We start from the raw sequence: 25,893 nt of genomic DNA on the forward strand, positions 1-25,893 counted from the left end.
TTTAAAAATGAAAATAAACTCTAAGCTGTATCTTACATTATAAAATGCACCGCGCATAACTGGTAAATGTCAACAACAGCAAACACAATCCTACTTTAAGTGGTAGCCAGGACAATCTTTGTTTAATCTGGAATAAAAACCTAATACTCTGCATTAATAAATCAAAGCAATCAAAAATTAAAATTTGACATTTAATACCAACTTCATACCCAAACCAAATGAAAGTCACATAAGTAATATACTGAAGTATAAAGAAGAGGCAACTCAGTTACTGGTTACCAGCCAAAGAAAATATTCTACTCCTTTCTCTAAGAATTCAGTGGCAAAATCATAGGTAAATGGACTATTCCAGGCAGGACGTACAATGCCAAGAAAGATAGCCTCTGAAAGTATAAATTGCAACCAGCATACAGATTAAAGAAATTAAGAAGAAATTAGGTTGATGAACACATAACTGTCTCTGTCTCTATCAGTTATCTTTTAAACAACTGTATTTTGGAAAACCAAATGTACCAAGCAAGGATTTCTCATCTGAATTCCCAATGAAATATCAAATTTTCCCAGTTTGATGCCACACTCCTTACAATGAAACACATTTTTTAAAAAAGAAGAAAAAAAAGCTACAATTTGGGCCAGCCGAGTGGCTCAGTTGGTTAAGAGTTAGCTTAAGAGAGCAAGCTCTGAGCAACAGGGCCACCGGTTCGATTCCCACATGGGCCAGTGACGCTACGCCCGAGCTGAGCTGCTGCTGAGCTGCCAACAGGTGGCAAGGTGGCTCAGCTGGTGTAACAACAAGATTGCCTGTTCAATGGTGGGCTACACCCGCCCACAACTAATACTGAACTCGGCACCTTGAGCTAAGCACTGCCACCTGGATGGCTCAGTGGATAGAGCGTGTGCTCTTAACAATAAGGCTGCCGGTTCAACTCCTGCATGGGATGGTGGCTACGCCCACCCACAACTAAGATTGTAACACAGCACCTTGAGCTTAGAGGCCACGAGCTTAGAGGGGCAGCCAGATGGCGACTGGCGCCCTCCACAACTAAGATTGAAGAACAACAACTTGGCTAGTCCACCTCCCCAATTCCCCAACACTGTTCCCCTCCCCCAAGTACCCAATTTTAAAAAACCCCAAAAACTTATATACTAATTCTTTATAATTATAAAATTTTCTCTTGCACTGATCTAATAAAACTCAGAAATCAATTTTGGACATTCCTAACACAAAATGCTTCTAAAGAACAGCTACTAAATTAGGGCAGTCCAGGCAGTGTAATTTTAGTTTGTGGTAGGATACATTTATAGATATCTGTAGTAAGTAAAAAAGCCATATAGTTGAAGAATTAAATGAATTTATAAACCTACAAAATATATTTTATACTATAAAATAAGCTTTTTAAAGTACCCATTTGAAAAATTAAGATAATTATTAGTAACAAAGAGAAAATATAGGCTTATCAGAGTGTCTTCCACACAGTAGATGCTCCAGAAATATCTGCAGATTTTTTTAGGCAAAAAGCTGAATCCTAAGTTTCTTAATAGTTGAAACAGTTCTCCAGTAGCACCATGGAGTACTTCAAATACACATTTACACACAAAGAACTCTAACCAAGTATAGTGAACACTTATAATGTATTCATCTAAATCGAGTTTTTTTTCTTCCTTGTTTATCTGCATGCTGAGCCCAAGGCTTCAAAACACTAAAATGATCAAGAGATTTTAGGCCAAAAGCTGAATACTTACTAAGTTGCTTAATAGATGAAATAATCTCCAATAGCAGGAAGGAGTACTTGAAATAAAAATTTGTACACACAGATATATAACAAACACCTTTTACGATATTCATCTAAGCATGGGGTATTTTTCTCCACCCTGCATGGCTTCATGCTGTCAGCAAATTTCAGAAAACTACTGAAATGATAAAAAAAAATTTGGCTGTGCTTCTTTAAATGGATCACTAACAATGGGGATGTTTAGGCTTTTTAAACCTTCAGGAATAAGATTAGATGCCAAAGATCACCTATAAAATCCAGGGGTCCACTGGCAGTGCACAAATTACATTACTAAATAATTCCAAACTGACCAAAACAAGTAAATAAAATGCAACATAACAATTTTGGCCTTTTAAAAACTAATTATTAGCACTTTTCCATTTTTATTTTTTGCTTAAGAAATAAATACAACTCTCAAAATCTACAGCCAACATACCATCTACAAAACACTGGAGAAAGCCATCTTCCCAAATGTGTCTTGATTGTCTGGTTATTCAACAAAGCTTAATGCAGTAAGAAATACTTTTCTCAGGCTCAAAATTTTATGAATTTCCATGATGAGAGCAAGAAGAATGAATAAAAAATATGATCTTTTGCTACAAATTTGAATTAGCAGGGTCTCTGAAGGAGGCAAACACTATTTACGTAATAAATGCAAATCATTCAATTATTCTATATTTTGTCAAATTTAGATTCATACATACACACACATACAAAGAGCAAATTACAAAAATTCATTCATCCAAAATGCATCTAACCAAAAACAAATTTCTTACCCAGATTTTGCTTTTTCTTCTTCAGCTTCTACCTTTATGCTGAGGGATTCATCTACCCCAGTTGTCGTGTCATCTTTATCTTCCAGATTTTCATTTTCTTCTGTTTTTTTCATGTTCACTTCTTTTTCCTGATCAGTTTGTGTAGGTATAGATTCTAATAAATTCTTTTTACTTCCCTAGAAAAAGATCAGAGGAACTAAACCAACAAAAGTAGAAACTGTCAACCTAATTCCATGATTATTAGCAAGAGGAGGTACTAACCAATACTAACATTGAGAAAGTTACGAAGAAAACTCCTGCCATTCCTACACTAGGCAAAAATAGCGAACAGTGGGCCGGCCGAGTGGCGCGATGGTTAAGAACTCGCTTGGGATGCCAGAGGGCCCCGGTTCGGATCCCACATATGAGGGCCAGTGACACTGCCCTCTACAGCTAAGATGCTGAACAACAGCTCAACCTGGAGCTGGGCTGCCATGAGTCGCCGGCGACGGCGTGGGCTGCAGTCCCTGTGGCAGTGCATTGCCATGGGCTACCGTGTGTGGCCAGCAGCCGCAGTGAGCGGCCAGCAGTCGCAGTGAGCGGCCGTCCAGAAGCCGGCGACTGATCTGCCTCACCCGGGAAGAGTGCAATGATGGTGCCAACTTGGGCCAGTGAAGCAACGTCCTCCACAACTAGACTGAAGAACAAAACGACAGCAACTTGTCTGTTCCCCTTTCCCCAATTCCCCAGCACTGTTCCCATCCCCCCAATTCCCCAATAAAAATCTTTAAAAAAAAAAAATAGCGAACAGCTATTTTAAACACAAAAACAGTACTTACTGAAGAAAATGCACAAATTATTATACTATACTATTATATTATAAAGTATAAAATTATACAAAAATTAACTATGAAACCTTTACGGAGGATATAGAAAATGTACCAAAGAAGGGAAAGGACGTATCTGATTTACCAGAGAGGGTTTAATATTTTCCTTTCTTTCAACATCATCTTCAGTAGGCTTTTCTTCTTTTGGTATTATCTTCTCCTCCTCTTCAATCTTTATTTCTTTGATCTCTGGTTCATTTTCTTCCTTAACTTTCATTTCTTTTACATTTTCACACTCCTTACATGGCTTGTTAACAACTTTCTCTGGCAATGCCATCTGAAATTCAATATTGGCCGACCTACAGTACTCCTCAAAACCATATAAGTATCTAGAAACATGAAGAGAAATTACATTTGGGAAAACATTTTTAAAATATTACTGTAGAGTTATGGTTTTTAAAAACTGTGTTCATTTAAGTTCTGAGATATTGAGCCATATTAATATTTTAATTTATTCTAGTTCAGTTCTTCTGAATCTTTTTAACCTAAACAGAAACATTTTTCAAAGAAAGAAATTCATTAACAAAAACTATGCTAAAAGTGAAAGAACAGTCATAATGTTAAATACAGTAACTGTAACAATAGCAGCTATTAAAAGTATTAGTAATAGTACTTATTTGTTGAGACTTCTTTTTTTTTTTTTAAGAAATTTTATTGGGGAACAGTGTGTTTCCCCAGGACCCATCACCTCCAAGTCAAGCAGTTGTTTCAATCTATTTGTGGAGGGCGCAGCTCAGTGGCCCATGTGGGGATTGAACAGGCAACCCTGGTGTTATGAGCCTGCACTCTAACCACCTGAGCCAACCGGCCGCCCCTTGTTGAGACTTCTTATATGCCAGGCATTAGGCCCTCTTAGCACATGGAAAATCTCATTTAATCATCAGAGTAACCCTATGAGGCAAACAGTATTATCCCACTTTACAAATGAGGAAACTGAGGCTTAGGAGAACAAATAAATGGTCCAAAGGCACCAAAAGCGAATAATTGGCAGAACCAGGATTCAAACTTGGGTTTCTTTGATTTTTAAAACTTTGGCATTTTAACCTCTACACAGTACTTTTCAAATGTAGTTTGCCACAAAAACTTTCTTCACAGGATATCTCACTGATCGAGTATTCATAGAATACACTCTAGAAAATGCTATATTATAGAGTGATTAGTAAAAATTTCTGATTTCTTCTTAAAAGAAATAATTAGCCTGTTATGTGATAAATTCCATCCTGCTCTCTAAATAAAATATTGAATATAGCTATATTAAGTACACTGACTTACTTTTTATAAGCACATTTAACATTGTATCCTGCAGCTGAATTTAAGACAGGAATGCCAAGATCTTGGTAGACTTGCTTCCAAACAGCTCCACTTTCAATCTAATGGACAAAGTGAAATGAAAACTCCCAAATTAAAAGGTAGGAATATAATAAAATTTTGATATAGTATATATAAATATATATTTATTGGTTCTAGTCTCAAAAGAATGAAAAATGTCAATCTCAACATATTCTAAATAAAAAATTTGGTTTACGACAATATTTTAAAGGAAGTTTTAGTATTCTAACAAATCTCAGAAACTTAAAAATGTTGAAATATTAGATCATTTGACTTTTAAATAAACCCTGCTATAGTAAATAAAAAAGCCAGATACCTAAATCAAAATTTGAAATGACGAAACAGAAAATTTAAATGACGTATCATTTTCCATAAAACTTACAAGCTAATAAATCAAAGCAGTTCTATGGATCTTATTAAAGCATTTTATTCCACGGAATGTTTTTCCCCATTAACAGTCTTAATTGAATGAGTACCATACATCCTGACAACTTTTAGATAATTTTTTCAGTTCAACAAAGATTTCCTGCATGTTTATACATACACATACATAAATTATGTTTGATATATATCAGGGGCAGTGGAAGAAATTAAAAATATTAATTAATAATATTCTTAAGAAACTAAGAATATTAAGACAGATCCCTGCTCCCAAGGATTTTATAGTCTAGTGGAAAAGAAACATAGAAAAAAAAAGAATTTCCTAATGGTTTTGCTGTGACAGATATACATACACAGGTGGTTTACGAAAGTTTGACAAACTTAACAGCAAGTCAGAAAGCTCATTTTTAGAAATCTTTAAATTTAAATTTGGTCTGAGGAAGCTAGCTCTGTTTCCAACTTGTACTTTTCATTTCTTTTTCTTCTTAGATTTTTAAAAATTTTAATGGATAAGTTTAGATGAGAAAACATGTTGCATGAAAAACATGTTTCACTTTTGAATGTAATACTTACATTATCAAATCCCCCAAGTTGGTGTACAAGTCTGAATAGCTTAAAGAGATTCAAATTTCGATATCCAAGCACAGGACGTTTGTTTATTGGTGTGCCTGATAAGGCAAACACAAAATATATTAAAACCATGCTATATTTTTTAATTTAAAATTTCAAAAGATGTAAATATTATCATCAAATAAGGTCTAAAATATATATGAGAAAAAATATCCCTTGTTAAAGATATCTTAAGCCAGACTACTACTACTAGTTAAAATTTCATTAAAAAATTTTTTTCTCACGCCAGATTTTTGAAACCTTATATAATTTCATGCCACTTTCACTCCGTTGATGAACATAAGAATAAATACCAATAAAAGCAAAATAAAATACCAACAAAACAAAATTTTTAAAAATCAGGGAAACAGTTTGGTAGAACTGAAGAAAGTGTTGGGATAACTGATGGGCAACTGCTGCACAATGTGAGTTATTTTTATACTTTCTTTGTATTTTACTAATTTACCACTACTATAAGTGATTCCAGAATAAATCTACAGTTTTCTTTTTCATTCTAACATGGGAAAATGTAGGGCAAGAACACTAAAACTATGAAACCTTTAGAAAGTGGTAGAGGAAATAATAGGACAGATACATAACCCACGGCCCTTTCCACAAAATATATGACTGGTATAGTCATATTTAATCACTGTTTTCTAATATTAGATTTTGTTCATTTTCTTCACTTTTTTATTTATGTTATCCAAAAGCTTAAGAAATAGCCTACCTTCTTAGGCCAAGCCTCTATTCATACAAGGAAATACCACTGGAATCAAGGATATTTTATATTAAAGAATAAAAAATAATTACACTGTAGCAGCCACTATCGTTTATGAGAACAAAACACAAACAGCCCAATCTACTCATTAAGAAATACAAATGGTGATTTAAAAACCATTAATTCCTAGAGTATAGTGGCATTTCCAAGCATTATTCATTCATTTTTCAAGCTAGAAAGCTTTCTGCCTCTCCCTACTCCCTTCCCTTGTTGGCATCTTCCCAGGAAAAGGAGAAAGCATACTCTGAACAGCAAATAAACAAGAGAGTTGTTACTGGAGGACTAGGTCCATTACTATAAATGAAAGGTTAGCACTCATTTCTCTTTTCCCCAAAACTTGCATTTCTTTAACATTAGGCAAATTCAATAAGCTAAGCCAAGGTTCACCTTGAGACTCTGTCATCTTTTTATTCTGGCTCTCTATGGATGGGTTAATTCTCTTCTTAGTTCTATGTGCCTGGGTCATAAAAAGACTTATAGGGGCCGGCCGAGTGGCTCAGTTGGTTAAGAGCTCGCTCAAGAGTTTGAGCTCTGAGCAACAGCGGTTTGATTCCCGGCCCGAGCTGAGCAGCCGCTGAGCTGCCAACAGGTGGCAGGATGGCTCAGCTTAAAAAAAAAAAAAAAAAGACTTATGGCCCATCTTAGTGTGTGGTTTCCTTTCTCTTCTCAATCACACACACACACACACACACACACACACCCAGCCATACCAAATTGATTTTGGAGGAGGTCTTTTACTAGAGGCATCTATGTCGGTGCAAATACAATGTCACTATAATCCCATTCTGCTACTGGTCCCTAGTACAGGAGTTCTTTGGGGGCCGGCCAAGTGGCTCAGTTGGTTAAGAGCTCACTCAAGAGTGTGAGCTCTGAGCAACAGTGTCGCCAGTTCGATTCCCGGCCCGAGCTGAGCTGCCAACCATTGCCAACAGGTGGCAGGATGGCTCAGCTAAAAAAAAAAGAAAGTTCTTCGGGGTTCCACAGACGGGTGAGTGAATAGACAGGACAGAATACAGGCATTTATGGAGGTATGGCCATGATATCCATCAAAATGCGGTCAAATTCCTCTTTCCACTTCCTATGTAACAAACACTATGCTAGGTTTGGTGATATTGGCAACCAAAAAGACATTCAGTGACATGAAGCTTAACGAACAGAATTATTATTTTTAAAATATTAACTATCTGATACCAACAACACTAATGATGAATTAAAGAAAAAATACTCACCTCTATCCTCCATAAATTTGTACAATTGCTGAAGAAAATTCTCCCTTTCTTCTGGAAATGGTTCTATTTCTTCCTAATTTTAGTCACAGAAGAATAGAGTATTATTTTCTTCAACTAAGCATTTTAATAATGCGAACAGATTTCCTACCAATAGCAAAGACTAATTCTAAAATATTTCAAAGGCTTTTTAACAAATAAAAATTATTTCTTAATACTAAGCTGTTCAAAACCGGAAAAGTCTAGACATTTTATACTTTATAAAAGAAAATGTCCAAAAAGGTATCTCAACAGTGACAACCCCAACTGTAAATTCTCATGTAAGAACTGAAACTAGCAAGATGGTTCATGAACTTCTTACCATGTAAGAGACAGATTCTTTAAGTCAGGGTCTCAGGCTCAAGAAGACCTACTATCACTTGTATTCAATTGGGTGAGGGTTTAACATCAAAATTGACTCTATTATTGCTCCTCAAGGAACTATACAAGTGTGAGTGCGATTAGCTGTAACTACAAGTCTCCTCCCTTACATAGAACCCCACTGTATAGTACTTAAAGCTTATAAAATCAGTAATGTGGGGAACGAACTTGATCTACAATACCTGAAGATTCAGACTTAGGAAAATCTTCAAGTAATAAAAGAGTTCCCCGATTTATCAATAACAAGGGAGGGACTAGCTTCTTGCTGCTGTGGCCAGAGGCTGGGGCAGTAGGGAGCTGGTCCTGAAGCAAACTACAAGGAGCAGGGTAGTAGGTGAGACTGAGAAACTCGTCAATTCAATGACCGTCATCCATTCAACAAACATTTAATGAGCACCAGTAAGTGTAGGTACTATGCTAGGTGCTGAATCAAATGAGAGAAAACTAAGATGGAACTTGCCTTTACAGAACACTATAGGAGTAACTGCAGAGAAAGCGATTCCAGATATACATACACCAAGGCTTTACAGTTACTCTGGCTGAGATAAATGTATCTGTAATAGTAAAAGTTAGGAGCATACTTGCCAACTTACAGTCTAAATAAGTCATTTTAATTTTAAAAATCATGTGTCTAATGCCATTGTTTTAATGAGATTTGCCCCTTTGTTTTAAAAGCTGGCAGAGCAGAGGAAGGCAAGTTAAAAACAAAAACCCAGGTTGACAAACTATTATGTTTGCTAGTTGGGCAGAGAAGAATAAATGACAATTATTAATTTGCTTATGATAAATCTGTATTTCTCAATTTAAATATGGTCCACGTATGCTGGGTTTTGGTAAGGTAGTCAGATGTAAGTCTAAGTAAATTTATTTTCAATATATTATCTTAAATGTCCCATGGTAAAATAGTTGACTTTCATAAACTGCCAAATTTATTCCTGTTGCAAAAATTTTAAGTGATGTTTATATTTAACGTAAGAAATGTTTAAACTGGAAAGCAGATTTGCTTTTACAAAAACATTTGGAAAGCTCACATCCAAGCAACAAAAGTTTGGTAACTAGCATTTATTAATCATCTGTTGCATATTACACACTATGAGTGTGAGTACCAGTAACACAAGGTCTCTACCTTTGAGGAGCTTATATATTAATAGGGGAGAAAGCAGACATAAATAAATGTACGTATTTGAACATGAACACACACACACACACCCTATGTACAAGAAACAGTAGTTTAGACTGGCAAATGGAGTAACTTTCCTGAGGTGAGAAATATGATGGTTCACAGGTTTCCCTTTACAATGGTAACATTCAAGTAGGGTTGGAAAACTGGAGTGAGCCAGGTTGAGGAGGGGTGGGAAGGGAAGGGCACTGTAAGCAGAGGTGCTGGTATGTATGTGCAAAGGTACGGAGAAGCAAGGTGTGTAATTTGGCACTGCTACAGCATAAAGTTCCAAGTAGGAGGGTGTACCAAGAGAGGTGATGGGGGGAAAAAAAGACAGGGCTGGACTCCAAGTAAAGCTTGACCTTTAGAGTGATAAGAAGCCACTGAGGAGGTTTTAAGCAGGAACTGATTGTTCATTTTAGCATTTTAAATAGAAAGCAGTGGGGGCAAAGAATGAAGCCTGGGAAACTTGCACGCTACACATTGTCATTATTGATCTCTGTATCATAAAACATAAACTCAAACAATCCTATTTTATTAATAGTTGTTTACTACAGGGGCCAGCTGAGCGGCGCACTGGTTAAGAGCTGGCTTGAGACGCCAGCTCTGAGCAGCAGGGCCCTGGTTCGGATCCCACATGAGGGCCAGTGATGCTGCGCCCTCTATAGCTAAGATGGTAAATAACAGCTCGGCCTGGAACTGGGCTGCCATGAGTCGCCGGCGATGGCACAGGCTACACTGGGCTGCCGTTAAGCTACCGTGAGTGGCTGGCAGCCGGTGTGAGCTGCCTAGGGCCGCTGTGAGTGGCCATCCAATGGCTGGCGACCGATCTGCCTCACCCGGGAAGAGTGCATTGATAATACCAACATGGGCCAGTGAAGCAACGTCCTCCACAACTAGGCTGAAGAACAAAAGGACAGCAACTTGTCTGTTCCCCTTCCCCAATTCCCCAATAAAATCTTAAAAAAAAAAAAGTTTACTACAGTTAAATGGTAGAATTTCATAACTTACTTAAAATATGACATATTGACATTAACTTAAGTTTCCTGAAAACATTAAATGCAATTCAGTCCATGATCAAACACAGTAGCTTCACTATCTGCACCTCTCACCAATAACTTTTATGAAGTCGTTCAACAAACCAGTAGAGTACAGTGGTACAATGTCACCAATAATATCACAGACATCTTTTCTTGGTACTTGTCACTGCTCGACCTAAAGTACCAGCTACCATAAAATCTAAAACTTCAGCTCCCTGATCCATATAAATTCACAGACGTCTTATTTATGATCTAATTAGAACTACCTACCAATTTGTATTTGATAAGCTCATTTAAGATTCTCTGAATCAAAGTGATACTAATCGTTACTTTTTGCTGACTGTTCTTTTAATACTAGATGGAATACATATTTTCTGCTCTTCTAGGTAGGCCAATAAAATATGTAGATGTAAACATTGTATGAGGTGACAGCTGTCTACATGATGGTGAAAAGCAGTTTTGCTTTATTAGATGGGTTATTTCCTTAATTATCTGATAAATCAAAAGCACAGCAAGATTAAAAAACATTTGTGAGGTTTCTGGGATAACTATACTTAATATTTTTCATTTCACAAGACCGTATTTCTATTTTAAGGTAAGCAAGAAAACTACTTGATTATGATGAGTATCACAAATACAATTTTATTATGAAATACTGGGTTGTCGGAAAAGTCATGACGCATTTTTGCAAAGAAAAACAGAAAAGATACGTCATGACTTTTCAGACAACCCAATATTTTTTTTTTATTAGTTTCAGGTGTACAAAACATAGTGATTAGACATTTCTATACCTAACAAGTGATAACTGCAATGTCTATTACCCATCTTACACTGTATATAGTTATTACAATATTATTGACTATTCCCTATAGTATATTTTATATCCCAATGACTTTTTATTAGTTGACATTTCATATTATATTATATATTATATAGTTTTAACTGTACAGCATAGTGGTTAGACATTTATATAATTTATGAAGTGATCACCCAATAAGGATGAAATATTTTTACTACTAAAAATATTTATGTGATTAATGACTTTATACCAAATCCTAACTCACAAAGTAAACCCAACTGTAATTTTTAATTTTGAAAGGCATCAACTGCTTTTACTTACCTCTTCTTCACTGCTATTGTCCTCTTTTTCTTTTTCATCATCTTCCTCCTCCTCTTCTTCCTCTGCTTCACTGCTAGAGCTATCTTCTTTCAATTCAGTCTTCCAGTTAGCAGGAATAGTTCTACTTTTGTGAAATTCAAGTGCCTGATCAAAGGCTGGAAAGAGAACATAAACTATGGGAACTGACGAAATGACAACTGATTTGTCTAAAAATATTAAACAAGATAAATGAAAACTACTGTGCTAATACCGCTGGCACTGATGTGCTGTGTGCCAGGCACTGTGCTAACTGCACTAGTCTAAAAAGCACTGGGCACCCATTTTATAGATGCCAGATAGTACCATTGGAAGGTGATTTAGGCTTAAACAACTACAAGAGAAAAGAGCTTCTTTTAAATAAACATTAAGCATGTCTAGTAGAAACAACTTTAAGATAGGTAACTCTTTAATCGTTTATCCAACAAATAGACAGTATTACACACCAAGCACAAAGCCACTGTAATGAACATACAATACCTGAAAATATACTATTAATATGTTTTCTACATCTCTAGTTAATCTGAATTATATTAACAATTAGCTTCAATCAAAATTAGCTAGACAGTTATTCTCATTTAACAATACATGGAAATAAATTTGTTATGATTTTTAACCAGTTTATATAGCATATTATTGGATTTGACGAATATAGGTAAGGAGAAAATAAACAGCTATTTACAATGTCAAAAATGAAGTAAGAAATGCGATTACAGCACATTCATCAATAAAATGTAACTATTGTTACAGTATGATAAATGAAAATCAAAATTATTTTTATTCCTGTTTCTACCATCCTCAGGAACTAACATTTTATTTAGTAGGAAAAAACTAACACTATAGTAGTAGCTGATGTTATAGTTCTTTCCCCCTTTTAAATTATTGCCCCTCTTAACAAGATAAAAAAAGAAAAAGGAAATCTATGATAACAAAGGACACACTGGTTTACAAAAGTAAAAGTCACAGAGAACCAAGTATAAGTTTAAAGACAACTTTAAAAAATATTTCTTTAAAGAGCAACAAAAAATTTAATCTCCAAAAACACTTCATCAGTTTTTAAATTAACAATAATTTATTCCAAGATTACCCTTACCTTGTTTTAATACAGCATCAGGCTTTGGTGCAACGTCACTAGTAATTTCATGGACATCCTTTCTTGGCACTGAAGTACTGTATTATAATTTTGGTTTTAAAGGAAAGAAACCCACAAAAGCACAACAGAGATTAGTTAACAGTCTAACTGTACACAAAAGAAACCTAATGAAAATACTGGAGTATTGACATTTACAATGAAAGTAATTGTACAGAGTTGCAAGTCCCAAACAAAATTCTAGGTAGGATGTTAAAATATGTAATCATCTACAAAAGGACCACACCTTAAGAGATGTTTTATAAACAACAATGTATTCTCGAATATCAGGGTCCTTGGATAAGGCAACACTTGAAAATACTGAAATACTAAAAATAATAAAAATGTTTGGAAAGCAGAATGCATCAATCCAATAAAAAGGAAGTCAAACAGTAAGAATCTGCCATTATCTTGAAAATAGGCTTAAGAAGTTTCAGATTGGAAAAAAATGTACTAGTTTATAAGGTAAAAGCTCTTTTTAAAACCTTTTAACTGGATTGTAGGCTTACTAGCAAACTTCTAATATACAATTTAAGGTCTTTCATGGAACTCCCAATCATTAGAAGGGGTCAGATGTAAGCAACTACAAGAAGTTCTACCATATCTGTCATATATATTTCCTATTTTACACTAATAAACCATTATTTAGCTTTTCTGCATTTGATATATGTCAAGCAATCCATAAGAGCCTAAAAACTATTCCAAATACATTTTTCAACTTGGCTAAATTTTTTAACTCTTTAAAAATTTCTAATATATACAAAAATTGGTAGAATAGTGCAAACTCCCACATATCCATCACCCAGCTACAATAATCATACTCCTCCCTAATCCCTCCCACCCCAACTGGATTATTTTGAAGGAAATCCCAGATATTGTATGATTTATGAAATTTCAATATGGAGCACTAAAATTTTAAAAAAATATAATCATACCATTATCACACATTTAAATATTAACAATTTCTTAACATCAAACCAGTATTCAATTTCAGTGTTCAAATTTCTCTCATTATCTCAATTTTGTTAAACTGAGTTTCACAGATTAAAAAAAATAACTTTTCAGAACTTGAAAACTCAAACACCAATCTTAAAGAAAATGATGACCCTTTTAAGGTACAGTCACCCAATAAAGCAAAGTATAAAATATATGGCTTTTCTAGTCACACAACTCTTAAAGAAAAAAAAACATAGAAATTCATAACTAAAAAATTTCTACATGAAAATTCCCTTTCTTACCATACCCATTTTAATCCTTAGACTACTGCAGAAGTCAAATGTTATACAACAGGTATCACTAAAACTATTTAGACATAATTAAAAATATTAAAATAATCTAATTCGACATTCAAGAACAATAAAGATTATTAACTAATATATCAATCAAGTATTAGATATGGTCGATATATCAAATTTGCCTCAACAAATCACTATCTATTATACAGGTAAAACTGACAACTTAGACAGTACTGAGTCTAGTTTAGAAAAGACCAAAATGAATAAGGAAAGACATAAGAAATAACACTTAATGATAATATGAAAAATGATCATACTTTGAAACATTCTGAGTGATGAAAAGTAAAAGTGTAATGTCATTGGAAATAATTATTTTATCATTTACCATCCTAATTTGGAAAAACAGCATATTTTCTCATACCAAGTGAATTATACTTACAATTTGCCATCTTTGAAGGATCGAACAAGAATATTATCTTTTTTCACAGCAATTTCATCACTACAATCAGGACAAACCACCTTTAAAAAAATGTGAAACTATTATAATTAAAAGGACATTTATAGATAGTGACTTAAGTATCAACTATTTAAATTCTTGTGAAAGTAGTTTCAGCTTAAACTAATTTTAGTTTGAGGGCAAAGAGGTACACACAAGTAATTTTAAATGTATATCCTACATCCTTCCAGCCCTCTAGGTTACCCACACTGTTTTTAGGTTCAGGCAGGGTACTGAAAGCAGAAGCATGATGATGACTCGACTGAAGCCGTGGACCATATCCTAGTCAGAAATGGAAGGTTGGAGGGGCCAGCCAAGTGGCGCATTGGTTAAGAGCTGGCTTGGGACGCCAGCTCTGAGAAGCAGGGCCTCGGTTTGGATCCCACATGAGGGCCAGTGACACTGCCCTCTACAGCTAAGATGGTGAACAACAGCTCGACCTGGAGCTGAGCTGCCATGAGTCGCTGGCAACTGCGTAGGCTGCAGCCCCTGCTGCAGTGGGCTGCCATAAGCTACCGTATGTGGCCGGCAGCCAGTGTGAGCGGCCGGCAGCCGGTGTAAGCTGCCAAGAGCCACCGTGAGCGGCCGTCCAGAAGCTGGCGACCGATCTGCCTCACCCGGGAAGAGCGCAATGATAATACCAACATGGGCCAGTGAAGCAATGATAATACCAACATGGGCCAGTGAAGCAACATCCTCCACAACTAGACTGAAGAACACAACGACAGCAACTTGTCTCTTCCCCTCCCCCAATTCAACAATAAAAATCTTTAAAAGAAAAACAAACAAACAAACAAACAAACAAACAAAAAAGAAATGGAAGGCTGGAATAAAAGTGGGGCAGGGGTGGAAAAAGAGGCAGAGCTAGGGCCTTGACAGAGGGTCTGCATCATGCCCAAGAAGAGCAGGAACCAAAATGGGATCAGGTATCAGAACCTTAATCAGAGCAGTCTCCACCCTAAAGGAAGACAGAAATGAGGTTCTACTAGTATTTACATTTAAATATATACTTTAACACATACTAAAATTTCTTCATAATACTACCTTAAACATGTTTAAGTTGGTACCTTCCTAGAGTTTGTATAAGATTTATTACTAACATTATAAAGGTTGAAATTTTATTTGAAATTGCCTCAGCTGTTATTTACAATGAGGATAAGGCATGTCTTTCCAAAGGCGGTACTAACAAGACACCTATGAATTTTTATTATTTTTAATTCCAAGACAGCCCACTATGTATACCAAGTTAATAATATAGTTACATTTTTAAATAAAAAATGGACTCAATAAGTATGATAGGTCTGTTTTAAGGCCTGTCTCATCAGCTCTTAAAAATGACCCAATGGTGTATAAAAGGCATGTACTCTCACCACAGGCTAGAAAAGAGCTAGAACAGGTTAGTTCTACTTCAGTCTTTTAAAAGTTAATTTTCCTAATTGTAAGTGCACTGCATTAAGCATTGCCGAAATGTTGATGGCACTCTCAAATAATTCATTGATGAAAGTCTTTTATGTGTATTAGCATCTAGGGAAACTTTCCTGTCATTTCAATAAAGTACTGAAGTGAATCCTTATTGGTTCATTCATATCTAGTCACTCTACAAATAGTAACTACTCCATAGATGTTGGAGGACAGAGGCCTAGACAGTCACTGTTCCTCCCCACATGGAGCTTGCATCCTAGTTGCATCCATTGCTAGATGAGCCCTAAACAAGGACATGCGCATTTATTTAATCACCATTGTGTTAAGTCCTAATCTAGGTGGTCAGGAACCACTTTCTTGAGGAGACAATGTTTAAGCTCACTAAGTTTTGCAGATTGAGTAGGAACTGACCTGACAAATGATGTACATGGTGCACATGACTACAGTACAGGGATGAACTGCAAGCAGAGAAACAGATTATGGGATGGGCCTCAGAGGGGCCAAGTTTGGGAATGGGGGAGGAGAGAATAAATTTAGTTTTAGGCTTATGAAGTTTTGAGGTGACTAAAGGGCATCCAAAAGGAGATACTGAATAGAGAGACGTCCAGGTCTGGGGCTCTCAATAGAGGTTTGAACTCGAAGATATAAACTTGGGAGTCAATAGCCAAAATGTCAGGGGTCTAAAACTATGAGCCAGATCCACTCTTTTGTTTTTTGCTCATGAGCTTAGGGTTTTGACCACACAGTGCTCATAGTGGTGTGTGAGGAGTGGGTTCACTCTCCATTCTGACACAGGAACTACGATCCAAATTTTATCCCGTTCACCCATGAATGTTATTTTCTTGGTCCCTAAGGCATTTCAGTTTGTTATCACTGCAGCAGCCAATGCTATAAAACGGGATGAAAATACACAGTGATATATTATGAACCTTGAACAACATTTAAAGCTTCGTTAGAGAAACAGTGAAGGAAACTGAAAAGTAAGATTATGAGTCATGTAAGCTAACACTTCCTCCCCTTAAAATGAGGGTAGGGCCAGTCAAATGGCACGCTGGTTAGGAGTTGGCTTGGGACGCCAGCTCTGAGCAACAGGGCCCCAGTTCGGATCCCACATGAGGGCCAGTGACGCTGCGCCCTCTACAGCTAAGATGGTGAACAACAGCTCAACCTGGAGCTGGGCTGCTGTGAGTTGCTGGCGACGGCACAGGTTGCAGTGAGGCTGGCTGGCAGCGGGCGTGAGCTTTGTGAGCTGCCATGAGCCACCTTAAGCGGCCATCCAATAGCCGGCGAGCAACTGCCTCACCCGGGAAGAGCGCAATGATAATACCAACACAGGCCAGTGAAGCGACATCCTCCACAACTAGACTGAAGAACAAAAGGACAGCAATGTGTCTGTTTTCCTTCCCCGATTCCCCAGCACTGTTCCCCCCACCCCCAATTCCCCAATAACATCTTTAAAAAAAAAAAAATGAGGGTAAATACCACTTCTTTTTCAATCTCAATTAGGCCGAAATATAACTATTTACGTTAAGCTTAGCGCAGTGCCTGTCCAGGGTAAATGCTCAATACATGTTTGATTGTTTATAGTTTCTAGGAGTATGGGACTGTTTTCTCACATGATGATGTTACCACAACACCTGCAAAATTTATTCAACTTATAAAAACTAATTTTAAAAACAGAAATGCATTATGTCTAGATTATGTCAAGATTGTTTGATTTAGAATACAATTTCACACTCTGGTTAACAAAAATTATTTATCACTGTCCAAAAGATCTCAATTTGGGGGGAGGATAATATATATCAATTCTATTTTTAAAATATAGAAATAGTTGACTAAGCAGATTACTGACCTTTCAATATCATAAACCCTTATATATTTTTCTCATCATCAAAGAAACTATTTAGAAATTATGGTGAGAGAATCTTTAATTAATACTGAAAATATTAACAGTGAAAATTTTAATGTTCCTCTTGCTAAAAAAAAAAAAAAAGACACAAAACTGTTCTTAAAACATGTTTTCAAAAAAAATTATTATAAAGAATCTTACTGCTTCAGGAAAAGAGAAATGCTCACATACATTAAACACTTAAGTTTTCAGCTTACCATTAGCCCAAAGCTTTACAAATCACTTACCTATTCTAATACTATTTCCTTATCTCTAAATGAGGGTAAATAATTATACCTACCTACCTCATAATCCTTGTAAAGGTCTTAGCACAATCCTGCACATGACAAGCATCCAACAACTGTTGAATGGTAGATACATGTGGAAGTACAAAGGTATCATAAAGTATTTAGATTAAAACAAATAATTACCCTCATTGGTTTTAATTATAAGAGTTGACATTTATTGGGCATTTATTTTGTGCAAAACACTAAAGAATACAAAATATGTTCACTGAAAAAAAAATCACAAATAGACATCATTTTTAGACAGCAGTAGAAAAAAAAAGATTCTGCTCTTCCTTTGCAATCTTTTGTATGGTAGATTCAGTTTTCAAAGTCTGAATTATGAATGTTCTACCCAAAATATAAAGAGCAGTATACTGAACTCCCAATACCTAGCCTCTAAAATTAAATGCTTTTGCATTTCTTGGGTGACTTCAAGAGTTCTTTGTACTCAAATATAATTTTGAAAATAATCTTTTTGTGAACTAAATGATAGGATGCCAAAACCATTTCCCCATTTTGTACTTATGAAAAGCACTAGTAAGAAAATAAGATTTTTTTTCCATGAACTTATATAGTTGAAAATTAAACTCTTTTATACTAAAGTTACTTACCAATGCAGGAAACCATAGTGTTTTCTTTTTATCCAAACTAACATAATCTACACATACAACTTTTCCTAGTAGCTCGTCAATCTGTTTCCTATCATCTTCATCTTCATCACTGGAGGATGAAGAAGACTCTTCCTCTGGTCTAAGGAAAGAAAACAGTAAGATATTTCCATTTATCTTCACGATGAATAAGCATACCAAATTGATAAATACAGGTATTCTAGAAATCTCATCCCATTCCTAATACCTATAGAATGGCTAATCTAAAATTTTAAATATTTTAAATTTCTAAAGAATAACAAAAAAGGTTATCATTAAAGGAAAACATCATTTTCCTAAAAATCTTTTGGGTTTAGTTAGTGCTATCTTAAAAGATTGAAACGGGGGGGCAGCAGAGTGGGTGTTGGTTAAGACCTGGCTTGGGACGCCAGAAGGTCCCGGTTCGGATCCCACATATGAGGGCCAGTAACACTGCTCTCCACATCTAAGATGCTGAACAACAGCTCAACCTGGAGCTGGGCTGCAGTGAGTCACTGTCGCCAGTGACGGCGTAGGCTGTAGTCCCTGCTGCAGTGGGTTGCCATGGGCTACTGTGTGTAGCCAGCAGCCGCCATGAGCGGCCATCCAGAAGCCGGCAACTGATCTGCCTCGCCCAGGAAAAGCACAATGATGGTGCCAACTTGGGCCAGTGAAGCAACATCCTCCACAACTAGACTGAAGAACAAAAAGGACAGCAACTTGTCTGTTCCCCTTCCCCCAATTCCCCAGCGCTGTTCCCATCCCCCAATAAAAATCTTTAAAAAAAAAAAAAAAAGATTGCGGGGAAGATCATAACAGAATAACACTGGTCCCCAAATTCTCAAAAAACTGAAGGTCCCATATTAAATGTCCCAGTACTATATATACTAAAATATACTGGATCCTACTCTCAGATTAAAGGAGCTCTAGAGATAGTAATTTTACACTCTCAATACAAAGCTAATTTTGCCAATCTTAATAAACTGGGGGTCACAGTAGGAAGAGGAGACAATCTGATAAGAGATCAACACTGTTATCCTCAGTATCAAATATATACCACCTAGGTATTCATAAAATTCACAATATGGTTCTTTTGTATTTTGTTAAAAATTCCTTCCAGTTAACACTGTATATTGAATTAATAAATTAGAAAGATGCTAGGAAACGGAACTACCTAAAACCATCTATTTGATGTTAGAGGAAAGTACAGTAAAAAGCAAAATTAAAAAGGACAAAAGAAACATAAAACAAAACAAAAAATTCTATTCTGAATCTGGTTCTAAGAAAGCCCACAATCAGTGCTAAAGAAAATAAAGATTCTAACAACTGACTGCTCAAAATGCCCAGAATAGGACACTAAAAAACGCTGACTAAATAGACTGCAATGTAAGTTCTTTTTATAAAATAAAACAGAATAATGGCTAGTACTGATTATCAACAGGGATGGAAAACATTTTTGAGATAGTTGGCAATGGCCAAGTTCACTGACAAAAAATGTAAGTTGACAATTATTTTAAAACTTTAAACATGATTTATCTATTTGGTTGATTGGATAAATCCAGTATATTCTACATTTGTCTTCATGCCTTTCCAAACAAATGAATGTCACCCCTCTAATATTTATACAGTCCTACATAAATATAAAAAAAGCAAAACTTATTATAATGATATTAAACATTTTAGAGTGATAGGAGAATATCACTATTTGATTTCAAAGATCAAATAACTTAAAAAGTATCCCCTGGTAAAAACAAAGCAAATCTTCAAAGTTTGCTACTGAGTAGAACTATTGTATTTCAAATGGCACTTAAAGCAGTTTAACCCCTACTTAGAAAGTAGGTAACAGGTAGTAGGAAAAACCAACCTACCTTCATATGAGAGCATAAAACCTTACAAATAGGCAGACAGCTTGTGACAGTAATGACAGACTTTACAAGTCTGATTTCTACTTGATTAGAAGAGCATCTCAAGGGCAATGACTTTTATCTTTCCCACTTTCTAATGATTGTAGAATACAACCAATCTTAAAACGAAAATTATTGCTTTTTTAAAGTAGTCAGAGAAGACTCATTCAGCTAGGGTTTTATGGACATACTTTATGTCATTTTCATTAGTGAGAGAGAAAATCACAATGTCACAGATAATATATATCAAGTCTGTAAAAATTTCTTTCTGAGAAAACTGGGCTTTATTTGACTAACAAAGTCATCAGCATCTTTATAAAAATTCCAATTTCTTTCTTAACATTAGTAAGTATGAAGACGTTGAACACCAGAAAGTTTTATTCATATATATATGTATATAAACCGGCAACATAAAACATCTATCCACCTTACACAGCACATGTCCAGGCTCTGCTCTAAAACTATTCCCCATTTATCGACTAGATTTCCTTTCCCTCCTTCCTCTCATCTTCAAGACTTTGTTCCAGCAATGCTTGCTTCTCTCCTGTATCAGCTTTTCTGCCTCTGCTAGATTGAGTCCCATCAGCATACTGTTATTTCCATCAGTATGCTGTTATTTCTCCCACTTAAAGAAAAAAAAATCCCCTGACCTCACTTTCTCTACCAGCTGCTACCACCTCATTTCTCTACTGCCCTTTGCAGCAGGACAGCCTGGCACACCCTAACTTTCACCTCCTGTAAGTCTCAGTTCAAATGTCATCTCAACTAGGTTACCCTGACCATTTTATTCAAATTTACAACCTGGCTGCCCCAATCACCCCTTCACCCTTACTCTTATTATTTCTACAGCACTTACAAATCTATATATCACACTATATAATATACTTGTTTCTTACAAGTTTACTTTACTGTCTATCTCCCCCCATATGAGAGAACGTAAGCTCTAAATGCAGAGATTTTGTAAATGCCTATTTTGTTCACTGATGTACCTCAAGTACCTGAACAGTGCTTGGCACAGCGTAGATACTCAATAAATATTTGTTGACTAAATAAATGAACTGAATAGATTATTTCCTTCTAGAGTGGTACTTCTGAATGTATTTCTCCTGAAATCACAAAATGTATACAATCAGTATAATGTATAAAACCAATACACACCATACCCTTATACCTAAACCTCCTTTAACTTCCTTTTAGAGAACTTAGCCAGGAAACCGCTAACACAAAACAAGTACTCAATAAACTGATAAAATGAAATAAAGAACAAAGATAGAGCAAATAGAGACCTGCTTGGTTTCTACTTCCCTGTGACACTGTTGCTTCTTTAGTGGCGAGGTATTTGTTTACAGAGCCATAACAAAATAACACTCTCTCTCTTCTCTATGAAGTAACATGTGATGATGCCACAGATGATGCCAAACAAATTACATGGAAATGTTTACTGCAACAGACTGACAGCTAATCACTTAAAGCTGATCATACATCACCTTTCATTTTAAATAAATTGTAAATCAAGTGAGAACTTTAGACAAGACTTGTGCCATAGAATAGCAAATTGATGAGATGCAAATAGAAAACTGACCCAGGAACTTCAGAGGCTCTGTCTCTGAAATGCAATTCTTACTTCAATGATCCTTATTATAATATTTCAGGCAAGTAATTAACTCAGTTCCAAATTTTATACAGTAAATTAAAAATCTGTGTTAGTATCAGGAAGACTGACAATTGTATCTTCCTAGAGATTAAAACATACAGAGTATACGGAAATATATACACTTACCAATAAAAGGGTTTTCGTTTAATTCCCCCCCCCCAATTTTTATAAAGTAAACTAGAATAGAATTGTCATATCAAAGTAAAGTAGCAAATAATAAAAAGATCTACAATTAGATACTGGTGCTGGTTGCAATTTTGTGAATACACTAAAAAACACTGAACACTTTTATGATATGTGAATTATATCTCAAAAAGTTTTTTAAAGATCTGCAGACCTGTAAATACCAGGTTTAAATTACTAGTTTATTGGGTAAACCGTAGCACCGTCACTGGATAAAACCTGTATCCACAGATAATCCCTAACAAGAATTCTTACTGGGCCTTATTATGCCTTATTCTTTTTCTGAAGGGGAAGAAAAAATAACAGCAAGTAAACTGCTTTCCTGCTGTAGCAGGTGCACATATACTTTTGACAGGTTATTGGAAAAAACATTTTCGGGCAGCAGACACAAATATTTCTGTACCTTCAGGCATTCTTTTCTTTAGGCAGAATCAAACAAAACCTCTGCACACAATGGATAAATTATAAGGGAAAACTCAAATCAAGTTATACATTGATCAAAAGGATCAATAACTTGCTTTTTAAAAATTAATCTAGAGGATGATAATCATTAAAAGAGAAAATACTTGAATATACTCGGATTAATTAGAGGGGGAATATAAATAAAACTCAATTAAAGGAAGGGGTCAAAAATAATCAATTTTGGAAAACCTGGGGGCAGATTACCAGTATGTGGATTAATGGTTGTTAAAAGAAAACAAAGGAAGTGATATACTATTCAACAACGGAGTCTGGGGGATCCTGGGAAGAGAGATCCTTATTTATCTTTGTACAAAAATAAATTTTAAATGGCAATCAGAGGACCATAATGAAGATTTTACTTTTTAGTTAAATAATGGAAGAGGAAATGAAGGTCAGGTAAACGATCTTCAGATACACATCTGAGACTACTGTAGAAAATCACTTTGAAGAAAGGGAAGAAATAACTTTGAGGGAGTGCAGTTAAGAAGACGAGCACTTCACTGTGGTTCTGCCTGGGGTGCTTCCACACCAAGGCTTAAAGCTCCCAACAACTAAACTAAGATTGAACACGGCACCTCGAGCTGAGCAGCCGCAAGCTGCTGAAGGGCGGCCGATGGCTCAGTTGGTTAGAGCGTGCTCTTAACTCCCACATGGGATGGTGGGCTGCGCTGCCTGCCTCCCCACCCCCTCTCCCCACAACTAGACTTGGAGCTGAGCTTGCGCCCTCCACAACTAAGACTGAAGGACAACAACTTGACTTGGAGCTGATGGGTCCTGGCAAAACACAATGTTCCTCTTCCCCAATTCCACAACACTGTTTGTTCCCTTACCCAATTCCCCAATAAAATCTTTGGGGGGGAAAAAAAAGCTCTGGCAAGAACATTCGAGTATCTCCTGGCAGTGGGAATGACCACAGTGGTGAGGAAGCAGACAAGCAAAACAAGAGCACAGACACGCGGAGCTTCATTTCCTACACTAGTAATTCTCACCCTTTTTCGGCCTTCATACTCTACACAGAACAATCGCAACAGCAAATCTTTCATTACACACAGAGATTCTCAGCAAGAAAATGACTTAGAACGTCTGTTAGATTCTTTACATAGCAAAGATCAACTTGCTTGATGACAACTGCATGCTTTATTCTCATATATTCAAGAAAGGGAGACTTCAGCTAAGAAACACAACAGACTTCTTAATAGATCATAATTTTTGGTCACTTTTGTAAATCAATCTATCAATATTTGATATTCCATAAATTACCTCATTTTAAATTCATTTTTACACTTCTGGGTGACATTTGTAGAAAGATAAAATACATCTAAATATGAGATGCAATTTTTTTCACAATTAAAAAAAATTCCTGATAGATTCAAAAACTTTTTCCTATAATATGTATATATAGGATAAAATAACATGGGAATGTTCTTTAAAAAAAAAATAACCCCAAACAGTCCTACCTGTCAAACATAAACACCAGGACACTAGTAGGTAGAATTCTTACATACTCACATATAAATGAAATTATGTCACATGCCAGTAATTTCATGAAAAATTCTTCATTCAATACATGATGATATCTAGTACTTACACACTGCTTACCATATACATACTGTAAGGACATGAATTCCTTTAATCTTTGCAACAACTATAAAAGATAGGTAATACTATGATCTCAATTTTACAGATGAGAAAATTATGGCATGAGAAGACTAAGTGACCTGCACAAGGTCACACAGAAGGAAGTGGCAATGCAAGGATTCAAACCCAGGTTATCTGGCACCACTGTTGTTCACACTCTTAATAACTAAGCCACATCATTCCTCTCAAGAGCTAGAGAAGTCGAAATCTTCACCAATTATTTTTACATTAAATACACCCCACCTCACTGTTCTGGTATCATCAGTCATAGTTAATTAAGAGTTGACTGTAGAACTACAGGAAGACTCTAATGATCAATGGTAGACAAAATTTTAAGTTGAAGACATTAATTTTCAAAGAGCTATCAAAAGATTTAACTTATAAGTGTTTCAGTGAATAATTTATGGCAACATAATGGCCCTTTGGAACAACTGAAAATATTATTAGATAATAACATCTAATAATCAGAACAGGACTCTCATACTAATAATGCCATTGTACATTTTTCATTTATTTTTCTTTTTAACTAAAACACTCAATTTTGTAATGACATACGTAGAATAGTAAATAGTTACAACCTGAGTATCCTAGCAATAATCGAGTCACCAGCTAGCTAAATCACAAGTGAAAAAAATTATTCACCTAGTAACTAAGAACATTTTCTAAAAGGTTTAGAAAGAAACAAATGCATGGTCCAAATCATAAGTATAGTAGGAAAGTAAGTAATAGTAAATATTTTTTCAATGCAAGGATTAGTTTTTTTTTTCTTCCCCCAAAAGAGTCATTATTTCTTTATTGTTAAAACTAATTTGGAAAGTAACTGAAATGTTCTATCTAAACAAAAAAGAGTCAATCGACTGAATGGGAAAAGGCCTATGAAGCGCAGGGCTTTCAAGTCCTGGTCATTTCTCTCCTGTCTTCCTTGAATTAGTTACTTGCTGTTCCTGAGACCGATCTCCCCAATTTTTAAGAGGGATAAAACTAATACCTACCTTCATGGGTTTGCTGTAAGGCCAAAACTAAGTAACATGAGAGAGAGTGCTTACCCAATTTCTACCTCCAAAGATCAGCCACAATTAGATTTAGTACCTAATTCTGCATATTGAATGAAAGCATTTACTTACACTAAAGTTTTTAATAATTCGACTAATATTTATTTTTAATAGCTACTCTAACAATATTTGGGCTTAGCCACATTAAAATTTTTAAAATTCTACCAAAAATATTCAAAATTGTTTTAAAACAATCTCCAACAGAATAAATGAAAACTTCTCCTGCCCCATCCCTTCCAACTTTCTTCTGCTCCATGCAGGCAACTGCTTTTAACTCTTTCAGCTTTTTCTCTGATAGTTACTACCTTATGTTTAAATAATATTTCTCTACTGGTATTTCTTCATACATTTTAAACATTTTTTTCTTCCATTGACTTCCCATTGTTATAAGGACATAACTTT

General features: G+C 35.6%; 1 protein-coding gene across 5 annotated transcripts in view; it reads right to left on the reverse strand.

The window, feature by feature from the left end:
- The window catches only part of ARID4B (AT-rich interaction domain 4B), a 137,736-nt gene that overhangs the window by 37,336 nt on the left and 74,507 nt on the right, over positions 1-25,893 (reverse strand). For all 5 annotated transcript variants that reach the window (XR_002125080.1, XM_019651826.1, XM_019651823.1 and 2 more), the window contains exons 8-16: positions 18,584-18,722; positions 14,319-14,398; positions 12,609-12,685; positions 11,480-11,634; positions 7,741-7,813; positions 5,698-5,792; positions 4,687-4,784; positions 3,500-3,743; positions 2,549-2,724 (exon numbers count right to left, since the gene is read on the reverse strand). Coding sequence is in view for 4 of the 5 variants with exons in the window: in XM_019651826.1 (XP_019507371.1) it covers positions 2,549-2,724; positions 3,500-3,743; positions 4,687-4,784; positions 5,698-5,792; positions 7,741-7,813; positions 11,480-11,634; positions 12,609-12,685; positions 14,319-14,398; positions 18,584-18,722 (1,137 nt within the window). In the remaining variant the exon portion in view is untranslated. The remainder of the gene's footprint in view (positions 1-2,548; positions 2,725-3,499; positions 3,744-4,686; positions 4,785-5,697; positions 5,793-7,740; positions 7,814-11,479; positions 11,635-12,608; positions 12,686-14,318; positions 14,399-18,583; positions 18,723-25,893) is intronic.

The sequence above is a fragment of the Hipposideros armiger genome, unplaced genomic scaffold (assembly GCF_001890085.2).
Source record: "Hipposideros armiger isolate ML-2016 unplaced genomic scaffold, ASM189008v1 scaffold_167, whole genome shotgun sequence".
Taxonomy (NCBI): Eukaryota; Metazoa; Chordata; class Mammalia; order Chiroptera; family Hipposideridae; genus Hipposideros; species Hipposideros armiger.